Source organism: Lathamus discolor, chromosome 10 (assembly GCF_037157495.1).
Source record: "Lathamus discolor isolate bLatDis1 chromosome 10, bLatDis1.hap1, whole genome shotgun sequence".
In the NCBI taxonomy this organism is placed as follows: domain Eukaryota; kingdom Metazoa; phylum Chordata; class Aves; order Psittaciformes; family Psittacidae; genus Lathamus; species Lathamus discolor.
Window position 1 is genome coordinate 5910276 of NC_088893.1, and position 12827 is coordinate 5923102.

Consider the following 12827-nt stretch of genomic DNA (forward strand, 5'->3'; position numbering starts at 1 on the left):
TGCTTCCCTTACATTCATAATCAGTAAAGTTGGAAAGCCTCAGCAGAAAAAAAGTTCTTCCATTTTCCAGCAAAACTGGATGTCCAGAAATAATACATTGTACATAAGGAACTAGGTAATCTCTTAAGTTCTCTTCCAGCCAAAACCATTCTAAATGAAAAGGCAACCTTTTAACTGGGTAACTTTTGTTTTGTAAGGTTATTTATTGAGGCCAGTCATCATTGTAAGTAGACATGGGAGGAGCAAGGTAATCAATAATCTGACAGTGAAACTGAAAATCAGAGAGATGAAGTGACTGAAGCCGAGTTTCTACGCTCACATACCTGGGCAGCAGCTGGGGTGTTTGGAGACATTCTGTCTGAAAATCATCCCTGTTAGCAACTGCTATGTGAAGGAGAGGCATTTCTACTATACCCCTTCCGTAGGAACAGTCATTATATCCGGTCATTTTTGAGAGTGTGGGGGTTGGTCTTTGAACACTTGAGCCAAGGGAGATGTGAAGGGTGTAGAAGCTGGAGGTGAATGAGGGTAGGGTTGGAAAGCTATGTTAATGCCCTTTTGCCTCTCTACACACAGCCCTGAATTTACTGTGTTCATTTTTCCTTTGGAAACAGATAGAAGCACTTGGGAAAGGGGAAATCTGTAAGAGGATAGAGAAGCTGTGGCTGCCCCACCCCTGGCAGTGTCAAGGCCAGGTTGAATGGGGCTTGGAGCAGCATGCTCCAAGGTGGAAGGTGTCCCTGCCCAAGGCAGGGGTTGGAGCTGGAAGAGCTCTAAGGTCCCTTCCAACCCAAACCAGGCTGGGATTCTATGAAGTATAAGCACAGCTGAGTCTAGGTTTTGTCGACATGATGTGTTCAGAGGTAGAAAGCAATAGAGTCCTGGCCCATTTTATTGTCCAGATATTTGAGTCTGAATTCAGACAGTATTTTTAAGTAGCTTTTTGCGTACAGCTTTTACAGATGCAGCATAAATGTTTTAGTTCTTGATATGTAACTAAAAGCCTCAATGTATGTCTGGATTTTCATCATCTCAGTCATTAGTAATATTGGAATATTAGTCATGTAGTGTCATTGAGGAGTTGCCTGAAGTCTGTGTAGAGCTCATTCCTTTAATATTTTGCTGCCTTCTTCAAGAGCATGATGTACTTATAATTACTGTTAAACTTGCCATGAACAGTTGTCTGAATCACCAAAACCTGCTTTAAACAGCTAATAATAGGCACCAAGTTGGAATCCTTTATTAAGATCATAATGCAGTATGCTCTGAGTGATAAGCAAATTCAGATGGGAAAAAACTATGATTTCATAGAATCCCAGACTGGTTTGTGTTGGAAGGGACCTTAAAGCTCATCCACCTCCAACCCCTGCCATGGGCAGGGACCCCTTCCACTGGAGCAGCTTGCTCCAAGCCCCTGTGTCCAACCTGGCCTTGAGCACTGCCAGGGATGGGGCAGCCACAGCTTCTCTGGGCACCCTGTGCCAGCGCCTCAGCACCCGGAAGGCCTTCTGCCTAAGAGTTCATCTCAGTCTCCCCTCTGGCAGGTTAAAGCCATTCCCCTTGGCGTGTCCCTACAGGTCCCTGTCCAAAGCCCCTCTCCAGGTTTCCTATAGCCCCTTTAGGCAGTGGAGCTGCTCTAAGGTCTCCCCTTAAGGAGTCTTCTCTTCCCCAGGCTGACCCAGCCCAGCTCTCTCAGCCTGTCTTCATTTCCACTTTGATAAACATAAATGCTGTTTTGCATAAGATAATTCTTCAGGCACTGCCCAGATATCACTGCTAGAAACACTTTATTTGAAAGAAAAATGTGTTTGTTGCTAAGAAGCATCTAAGATGAGGATTCATTTTCAAAGGTTTAGCTTTTAAGATGAGATCTACATTACATACCGGCAGTGGGATTTCTGTCATGGTAGCTCAGATCGACTCGTGTAACTAATGTGTTCTATGCTTAACAACATTTTATGGCTTTCACTTGTTTGTCTGTGGAAGGAATAGTTCCTGTGCCAATAGTTACATCTGCTGCTACAGCTGCATCTATGAGGGGCACGGTGCCCACGTAGCACACTGGAATTCCTTTACCAGCTCTGCTGTCTGTCAGGCATATAGAAAGGATAATCTACCAGTCTGGAAATAAAGGTATTCCTGTGCTGCTAGCACTTTTACTATCGTAGGTGTGTTTTATGCTATAGATGTATTAGTTCCTTTCAAACACCTCTTCCCCCTCTTTGATTGAAAAACTCTCCTGTTGGCAACAGAGAGAAGAGCTTTTCATTTTGCACTTATTGCTAAGTAAATGGAGGCCACTTTGATTTGTCACAATGCACAAACTCTGTCTTTGCCCAACTGTGTGAAAACAGTTTACAGACCGCTTTTATGAAACCCGGACAACACGTAGGGGTGCACTCTGTTGGAGAAAGACATTTACTCCAGGTATGGAAGGAGGTTGCCAGTGTTGGACAGCTGTGTGTAGACTGGCACTAGGTAGCTGGAGACAGCTTTTTTAGGTTGAGAGCCAAATGCAAAGCTGTATCCCCTCACTAGAATTTCAGACACACACATACGACTTGAAAGGTGCAAGTCTTGAGATTTGATCCCAAAATAAAGGCAGTTACACATCAAAATATTGAGCAATTGCCTCAATATTAGAGGGAGCAGAAAATACACAATATCCTATCTCTGATCCCGTCCTCTTGCAGTCAGTTGCCAGCCTGTTCAAATATAAACCCCTGAAGACGCCATTTCACATTGTCTAAAACTTCTGGCTTAAAAACATTTTGCTTGCTAGTTTTGGTCCATCCAGCTGAAATTTCCCTTCCATGTGTTTATAAACCAGACTTGAAATTAGAATTGCTCTCATCTTGTGTGTGAGGCTGCAGGGCTCAGGAAATGGCAGTTATCTCAATTTTAGTCCATCATTCCCCTCAGTACTTTGGAGTTTTTCTGTGTGGGGCTTGTTTTATTAAAGGCTCTTACTATTTTCAGTTAATATGTTGGGATTCTGTTAACTCTTGCAAGGTACCTTCTGTGGTGCTGCAACCACTTGCAACTACTTAGGCCACATAAAATCACAGAGTAGTTGACAGCACGACTCCCAGGAACTTGCTCCAGAGTCCCTATGGACTTGAACCAAAGTCCTCCTGCCATCCCTCCATGCATTAAAGCATCAAATCTGTTTTGTGTAATTCATAATTAGCTTTGCCTCTGCAAAACTAATGTCTTTATAGGAGATTATTGCCATAATGCAGACTTTTCCCTCATGCACTACCTTTTAGAATTGCATGTTAAAATGCTCACATTTGTCTTGAATACTGAGTGTAGTGTACAGGTGAATTAATAAATGTATGGGCTTATTGAATAATAAAAGCCTTGTTTTAAAGATGGATGGAAATTGCATAATTGACACATCTCTTTGGAGAGCCCTCAGTTGCTACTTAGTTTTGCCAGAGCAGTTGTTTCTGCAGATGAATTAATTTCATGGGCTTTGGCCATCCTCAAGCAAATCTAGACTCTTTGTCTTAATATAGGGAAGGAAGAAAGCAGATGTGCTGTATTTGAATTCTGTGAGAGTATCAGATCCACTTTTCTTTAGCAGCTCCTCAAGAGGAACATGTTGAATGGCTGCCTGTCTATTTTGCTTATTTATTTATTTATTTAAAATTGGTGATTTTAAGCTGCTTCAAAGTGGGAATTTGCATTCCCAGAGAAATCATAAAATGAAAAGCAAAAATGGAGCCAGGAGCTGAAGTTCTGAAGTTTAATCAGAAATCAAACTGCCAGGAACACCTTTGAAAAGCTGTGTTTGAAATTCCCAAAGTAGCTGTGTATAAATGGGGGTAAGGTTTTGTTCTTTTACAGAGGGGTTTGTGATCATCAGTTCTGAGAGGATACCGGTTAGTGTTAAACCAAGAAGTTTTTCTATTGTAAGAGAGCCTGAAAACTCTTCCTCCAATGCTGTTTTCACAGGTGCAGTTAGAAATGAGAGTAGTCAGGCTCTTAGAACTCAATTAGTGTATGTTTGTCTCCTACATAGTGATATATAATCCTTATTTATAACAATGCTCTGACAGAGGCAGCTCTGGCAGCTTTAAATTATGCAACAATAAACACATTACAGAGCCTTCTCTGGGTCACACCATTCACTGTTGGGTGATTGCATCCAGGAGCCATTTAGAAGGCTTTTGTGTACTTGACTTCCTGAAGAAGCTGTCCTAAAAACACAGCCTGTGAACCAGGAAGAAAAACTTGGTGCTGCTTCTCTGAAGTGAATCCAGGTGCACGAAGCAAAGACTTTAATGCAGACTTCCAGTGTCAGCCTTTGAAATCCTTGAAAAAGATTTAATGTGTTAGAAATTGCAGTTCCCTTTTTTAATTCTTCCATTTTTTCCTCCTATTGAAAAAGCAATTTGTCAATCCTCCAACAAACTGATCCATGTAAAGTAACCCCTTTACCTAAGCTGGGGTGTCAGTGCAAAGAGACACTTTAACAAGTACAAAGCTGTAGCAGCATTTCTCAGTTATTTGCAACAGTGTCATTCCAGAAGCTTAATGATGACCCCCAACCCATGTTGTTAGGCCACTGCAAGCTTTCAGTTGCGGGAGGACGTGGCTCCTTAGGCGTTACCTGAATGAATTTCAAGTTGAAAAAGAAATCAAAAATGCATTTCAGGTGAAAAAGGTGAAAACTGCCTATTGTCAGAGAAGGCAGTTGTCTACAAGAGCTGCCAGCCACAAACACGGGCTAACAAATTGTCACTGAGGGAGGAAAAAAACTGCTTTAGAAATGTCAAGTTTTTTCCTGATTTAAAATCAGTCGTTTCTGAAGAATCAAAATAACTAGAATTTGAGATGGAATTGCTCTGTGACAGATGGTGCAGTATTTTATTATATTAGAATTACAGCTTCCTGCTAATAATATATTCCTGACTGACCTTTGCACTGAGATGCGGTGCCTGCCTCTAGAAGGAACCAGTTTCTATACCTTTGGAGGAGGCATTACGTTAAGAAACATTTAGGTTGTAAAAGACCTTCAAGATTGAGTCCAGCCATGAACCCACCACCTCCAAGGCCACCACTAAACCATGTCCTTAAGCACCACATCTGCTCACCTTTTAAATCCCTCCAGGAATGGTGACTCTATGACTCCATCATTTCCCTGGGCTGCCTGTTCCAATGCTTGGCAACCCTTTTAGTGGAGATGTTTTCCCTAATAGCCAATCTAAACCTCTCCACGTTTCTTGTCAGCCTGCTTTAGGCACCTGGAGTTGCTGTGTGGCGAATGAGATGCAGGTGTAGTCATCGAGACTTAGAAACTTTAAAATGCATAACAGAGGAATTAGTGATATGAATGGGGTCTTTTTTACACAAGAACTCTTGATTTCGTTTGGCTGGGGTATTCTAGCAGCCTGCAAGACAATAAACCAGTAAAGCCTCAGTGGTTTACTGTGCACGTTCATGCTGCAGGAGGATGTCTTGCTCTTGTGCCCTCAGACTTCTTGTTGCAACGTCGTCACTGCCTACCTGAAAAACCAATGCTGGATCATAATCTGAGGGCTGTACCAGGGTGTGAAGGTTTCTATTCATGTCTTTAACCAGGCTTCCCTAAGAAGTGGGTCTGATCTGCATGCTGAGCCTTCTGCTCTCCTCAGAAGAGGTTTTCCTATGACATTGACCCGTCTCTTTTTCTTTATAGAAGCAGTTTTGACATGGGGCATAGGCCAGCTTAACCTCGATGTCACCTCCAAGCTGGGTGAACCATCACTCTCGTGATTGTTCAGTTCCACTTGTTACATGAGTGCACCTCTCACCCTTCTGGGTGAACTGCCATGCTAGGCCCTGCTTGCCCCACCTGCTCATGGTGCTTCCCAAGGGCTTCTTTTATACATGAGGGCACTTGGCTACCATTGCTCCTGACCCTGCCAGTGGCTGTTGTGTGAGCTGCAGGCTCCAGGTGGCTTTCTTGGCTTCCCTTGAGGATCCCTGGTTTGGGAAAACCCCTCCGTACAGCCCACAGGAGTGCTCCGTGTGGGTCATGCTGGTACCAGAGCTGCTGACATCATGTCATCTTCAATTACTCTGATGTCTTAGTTAATATCAACCAGATTTGAGTTTCAAAAACCCACTTTCCAGGTGAATTTGTCCAGCTTTGGAGTTTTTCTTTAGGTCAGTTTGTAGAACAGGTTGTGCTTGTGCACTTCTCACTGACACTTGGTGCATTTGCCGCTGGGGGTGAATTTAAGCTCATTCATCTGAACATTGGCAGCTGCTTTGGGTTCATCCTGTCATTTGGGATTCGTGAAGCCATTTCTGGGACATGGCTGTATGCTCCCAAGAGCTAAGAGAGCCTTGATACGGCAGCAAAAAATGCTTCTAAATTGCTGCAAGAGGTCTGTGAGCCGTGTCAGTCTGGTTCCTCTGGTCTGTCTTCATTCCCAGTGTATTTTCAATCTTTTCAAGAGATTGCTTGTTATGGCTGGTTACGTTATTCGTGACTTTTTTTGTCTCCTTTGATGCCTGTGCTAGTAGTGCTTATGTAAAGGGGCTTGAATGGTAAGAATGAACAAATGCAGCAGGAATTCAATTGCTGTTTTGCTCTCAAGCACAAGTGGTGTTCTTTCTCAATCAAGTCTGACCACTTACTATGTCAGTTGTTGGAGACCTGGAGAAACTACTTCATTTACATTTGATTTAAGGGGAATTTCTGTTCGCTTGAGATGCTCTATTTTATTCAGAGGGTTTAGATATGTGCGATTTCCATGTGCTCCGTGTGCTTTATAACAAATGTGGCTGTAGCTGATCTTCACCTCAGCTTCAAAACATTATGTATTATGTGTACCTGTCAAATTAGTGGCTAGGAGTACCCTATCCTCTCTACAGACAGGGAGCTTGAGGCTGTTTGTCAGCTATCACCCAGGAGTTAATGATGATGGGTTCTTTCAGGTGCATTTAATAGTGAATTTCTTACTCGTACAACCATCCACCTTAGCTGGTGCATGCAGCTTTAGAATCCATGCTGTAGGGCACCTGATAATTAATGGCAATTTGGAATACCTCATTGTAATGTCATTTACAACTTGATTAATTAGTTGACATAGCCCTTCTTACATTTCCTATCTGAAGAGCCTTGTGAGTGTTTTCCAGTAGTTCGGCAGAGCCTTCCCACGGGCGCAGTAAACGTTGCGTTGCGGGGAATTTACAGCCGTGTCTGCAGCGCTCTGAAGTCATCTCTGCTGCTCCCAGAGCCCTGCTTTGCTCTGATGTTCAGCACACAGTTTGCCGGGAAGTTTGTGTGCTAATCTGGCAGGGCAACTAATCCCCCATAGCGAATAGCTTTCTTTTGGACGAGCATGCTGAAATGAAATGTTGAGCTTTGGAGACGCAGCAGTAGGATGGGATGTAGCAGCCAACAGTTGGGTTGTCTTAAACAGCCAAAGACCCTCAGTCAGGGAAGCACACACACTTCTTTCATGAGGGTTGGCAGCCCCAGTTGGGCAGTTTCTAAAGGAGAATTGCCATTAGTGGGGTATTGAGAAGAAAAATGATGGTTCAAAAATGACTGTGCAAAAAACCGAAATTTCATTGTGCCGCCGTGGGGACACTCCATTATAAACTTCTTTGCCTCTCTGTATTCAGACAGAGCGAGGCTTCTCTGTGCTTGATTCATCACACTTGGCTTGAGAGAGAGCGCAACATCTCCAGATCTCGGAGAGGCTGATTTTGTGGTGCTTCAATGTCGCTTTTATTCAGCCCCTACTCAATAGAGCTTTGTATTCTCCTCGCTCCTAGAGATTGTAACTGCTGCTGCGGGGGTAGAAACGACATGGAAATATGGACCATAAAAAATATTGGCAAATGGGTGTTTCCCAAAAATATGACCTGTGCTTAAAACAACAGCAAAGTCTTTATTTGACTTTTAAATCATGGCATCCTACTGTCTTTTGATTTTTTGAGCCTTTAAACAAAAGTATAATACGCTATAGCTCACTTGAAGTAGGGATTTAAGACATGGCAAATCTACAGGGGAAAACCCCCTTTGTGCAGAGTAAGATCCCTTGCTGCTGGGGCTCTCTAGAGAGCACAGCTGTTTGGTGGTGTGCTGCAGAGAGGAACTGAGCTGGAGCTGGCAGCAGACGTGGCAACAGAAGGGAAAAGAGAGCCTTGGCTATAAGGGGGTGTGAGCTGCACAGCCCAGCCCTACACTCAGGGCTTGCTGCAACTCCACCTCTTAGTATGTAGGTATTGTCCACAAAGTCTGGTGGAAAAGAAAGTTGAGGAGTACGACTCTAATATTCCTGAAAGCTGGCAGAGATTTCTGTGTTGTTGATGCTGCATAGTCTTTCTTTCAACTTCAGTTTGCTTGCATCCAAATATATGCTGTTGCATTTGTTTACTTGGTTGTTCAGTGCTGAAGACATACCTCTCTTCTTGACAGTGCATTGGTTTCATCCTTTGTGACTGGATTTGTAACCAGAGCGAGAAAGGGGCTGTGTGCTCTGCAATGGGAGTTTGCTTTTTTGTCCCCAGACTGATAATGGAATTGATGAAAACTGCTGTTCAAGTATATTGGCATGTGGTTGATGGTTTGTGGGACAGTAATGTATTCTGTGTGGGAACATCGTTATAAGGGAATGGCTTGGGGAGGGGGAAAAGCATGTGATGTAGCTGCAGACACTACTTCAGAATGACTTGGATATGAATGCACAGGGTAGTTTAATTAAAGGGAGAGTGGAATTTCCACAGCTTATAGGGAGAAGTATATATGGAGAAATCTGGTTCACTGATGTTAAATGAGAGTCTGCTGGTTTGGAATGGTGCTTCTACAGCACATTTACCGAGGGGAGTTGCAGGTTGCTCTCTCTGAAAGGACAGTACTCAGTGTTCATCTCAGTTCACTTTGTGCTATTTTTACATCTTTCTGTGTTCAAATGGCTCAGAATAACATGCTTGTCATTCACCTGTCAACTAGGAAATGTAACTTACTTCAGACTTCCCTCCCCTGAGAGTAGCTCTGATAGGAGGAGTATCTTCAGTTACCAAAAAATTCTGTCCTGTCCCCTTCCTCTGTGCTCTCAAGGCAGATGTTTATGGAAGGCCATCTCTGTTCAAGATGACCTAGTTAAGGATGCTGCTGTGCAGCAGGTCAAGGTTTTGGAGTGAAGTATTTAGCACCACAAGATGCTATTCGTATTCTGAAGACCTGATGGATCTTCACGATCGCCTGTACCAGGAAATGGTTTTATTTGATTAATCACAGCATAAATGGCTTTTTAGAATAACCCTTGCCCGATACAGCAGTCTCTGCTAGATATGAAGTACCTCAAGCATACAAATACCTGTATCCTGCTGCAGAGGTTTGCTCTGTGCAGCATCAGCAGAACAGCTTGAGTTTTGCAACACCACCATGCTTGCATAGGCCACTTGCTTGGTGAGCCTCCGAGTGCTTTTGGGATGACACAGAGTAGGATACAGAAACATTCCAAGGAAAAGGGAGCATCCCTGTGCCTACAGACATCAGAATATTTAATCCTCAGATGCATGGGAGCTGGATTGGGTTTTTTAATTGTGTAGTTGCTGCTCTCTCACTCGAGTGGGAATGGGCTGTTTAGCTATCACTTGAGGTGCTGCAGTGATGCTCATACATTTTATTGGGGAGAACTTACCAGAACCAATGGTAACAAGGATCTCTTTGTTCTGTTCTAATGACTATGATTTTATGATTGGATGTGTTATGATTTCATGGCTAGAGAAGGAACAGATGTCATTAGCACTTTCCAGATTGGTTAGAACTGAATGAATGTGGATGCTTTGTATTTCATGATGGGTTACTGATTGCTTTTGGGAACAAGTAAAAAGGTTCCTACTGAGGGAAATAAACCCCAGCAGTTTCTAACAGTTGTGTTTTGTTTTCTCCCACCTCTAACACAGGTTGCCAACTTGGCCTGTTCCATATCAAACAATGAAGAAGGTGTGAAATTGGTTCGCATGTCAGCCAGCCAGCTTGAAGCCCTGTGTCCCCAGGTAATGAAGAGCGTAAGAACTTAAGACATACCCGTATAAGCTGGGCACTGGTCCTGCTTAGTACATGTTTTGGCCTCTTTGTGGCTCAGTGGACTTGCTGCAGAACTTGACTTTTACCTTAATATGTAGAATCCTAGAGTGGTTTGGGTAGGAAGAAACCTTAAAGCTCATTTATGGTATGATATGATGATCTGTGATACCTTTCTATGATGTAGTTCCAACCCCTGCCACGGACAGGGACACCTTCCACTTGCTTGCTCCAGGCCCCTGTGTAAAACCTGGCCTTGAACCCTGCCAGGGATGGGGCAGCCACAGTTTCTCTGGGCACCCTGTGCCAGTGCCTCAGCACCCTCACAGGGAAGAACTTGTGCCTAAGGGCTCATCTCAGTCTCCCCTCTGGCAGGTTAAAGCCATTCCCCTTGGCCTGTCCCTACAGGCCCTTGTCCAAAGCCCCTTTGGTTTCTTGTCAGTCTCCTTTAGGCATCTGGAGCTGCTATGTAGCGAATGAAATGCAGGAGTAGTCATCAAGACTTAGGAACTTTAAAATATGTAACAGTAAGACCCCATTCATATCACTAATTATTTACACAAGACCTCTGATTTCATTTGGCTGGAGTATTCTAGCAGCCTGCAAGACAGTAAACCAGTAAAGCTTCAGTGGTTTACTGTGCACATTCATCCTGCAGGAAGATGTCTTGTGAAGACGCTACCACTGCTCCTGTGCAGGCTGTAAGATGAATTATAGATATATTATTTTTTGCCTGAGTAGAATATAAATATGCCACAAAAAAGTCTTCTCAATAGAGTAGGAAGCTGGCTATGTGTGAAAAGCTCAAACCTGGCTGAGACTACCTTTTAATTAGTAACTTTTTAATGGAAACAAGGAAATTGAGTTTCTGTAAGCATTAGACTATCCTCTTGCATTTTGACAGCCCTGATGTTTTAAATGTCAACAACTAGATACTTGGCTGAACCCCTGAAGACTACCGTGCACTTTCAGTTCTTGTAATTTGCATTTTTTAAAGCAACAGGAAATTCAAATCTTAGCCACAGAAATAAGCTGGTGTTGGTAACAAAGAGCTAATGGAAAGTACATACTCAGAAAGACTGGTTGAATGGCATTTTAGGAAAAAAAGGTGAATTGTCTCAGGATTATTTGGAATTTGTTCAGGTTTTCCCCATATATATTGGGAAAACTAGTCAAAAGGAAGAGAGGGATGTTCACTGGTATCTGCCTCAGCAGGAAGGGAGTTCTGAGGGAATAGGTGAAGACAGTGTGAAGAGCAGGTATTTTCTTTTACTCCTAAGTCAGTGCTGTTCAGTAGCACTATTCACCTATTCAGTAGGTGAAGATAGGCACCCAAACATTAAACATTCAATACTATCTAGGACGCCTTTTGTTGTCTTGGGGTGGACTTCTGTGATTCCCACTCCTGCCCATGCCTTTGATTGCTGTGCAGGTCTTTGCCTCCCACCCCTGGGGCAAGTGGTGTCTATGGCTTGTTAAAACCAAAGGTCAATTTTTACAGTTGGAGCAAAGCATGTGGAAGAAAAAGCTTTTAAAAATGCATCTTGTCTCCTGTAAGGGCTTGCTTTTTCCTAACGTAACTAACTAGGCTGGATATAATGATTTCTTGTGGTTATCTTCAAGAATATGGGTGTCTGCTTCATGTTATTCCAAACAAATGCTGATGCTTTTGAAAATAAGCATCCTAAGAAAGTTAGGTTTTCTTTGAATCTAAATGCTTCTGGTAGTTGTCCAAGTCTGTGGGGGTGTTTTTCCCTCCCTATTGCTGAAGTTGTATGTATTTCCTACTCTTCTTGCTTTGCTTTTCCAACAGCTGCCTATTTATTTAAACCCACTCCTTTAAAAAATAAACAGCATGATAGTCGATGTGAAATAATGAACAAACTCTATTCAGTAGTCACCAAGCTCTAGTCACATCTCCTGAAGTGCAGTTGTTAACCTCTGACTTCAGGGATTATGGATAATATAGTTAACACACATTGGAAGCTTTGATTATCTATAAATGGACGAGGGCTATAACTGATGGGTTGTGGCTTTACAAAGGTCACATATCTGAACTTCCAAGCAGCAGTTCAGATGCACTGTACAGTCTTGCCTTAATTTCAGGGTCATCACCAAGAGATTAGTAAATGACACTATAGATGTTCATAGCCCTTGAAAGAGGGCTTTTATATTACATTACATGTTCTCTGGTTGATTCTTTAATGCCCTGAGAGTATTTAAATATGTTGTGAATCCTGAGCGATAATTAGGGGCACTTGTCTGAACTGTTTTACAAATGGCATCTGGGTTTCTTCCTGACAATACAGGATAAGCGACTCAGCATGCTGTCATCCTCAACCGCGATACTGACTGTTCCCAAACTTGGGTTACTCTGTATAATCTCTAAATGCTTCCAGATAGGAAACATAGTGGGATTTTGTTTTCCTTTTCAGACAATTATCTGTCTATTTTGCAGTTTACTCCTTATGAGATTCACAGCTGCTTCTTGAATCCTTTTAGGTGTCTGTGCTGAATAACCATGTGAATTAGGCATGAAATACAGATTAAACCCAACATTATATGCTTTGGGGTTCTTTTGGCTTAGATGTTTTTTTTCCAGGAAGATGCTGGATTCAGAATGAGTCAAGTCAATCAGTAATTACAATAGTCTCTGAAACTCAAGTGACTATATCAATACCACACAGAAATACGATGTATGAAATTTAATTCAAGGTATTGCTGTGGTTGAAAGGATGAAACTGAAATTTAATGCGCTTGAGTCCCTCTTAAATAGCTTAGCTGAGTA

General features: G+C 42.7%; 2 protein-coding genes across 3 annotated transcripts in view; one reads left to right on the top strand and one right to left on the bottom strand.

Annotated features, from left to right (window-relative positions):
* The window catches only part of HSPA9 (heat shock protein family A (Hsp70) member 9), a 330220-nt gene that overhangs the window by 234413 nt on the left and 82980 nt on the right, over positions 1-12827 (bottom strand). The window lies entirely within an intron of this gene.
* CTNNA1 (catenin alpha 1) overlaps positions 1-12827 on the top strand; it is a 122459-nt gene that overhangs the window by 78104 nt on the left and 31528 nt on the right. For both annotated transcript variants that reach the window (XM_065690217.1, XM_065690216.1), the window contains exon 10: positions 9919-10011. In XM_065690217.1, the coding sequence (XP_065546289.1) occupies positions 9919-10011 (93 nt within the window). The remainder of the gene's footprint in view (positions 1-9918; positions 10012-12827) is intronic.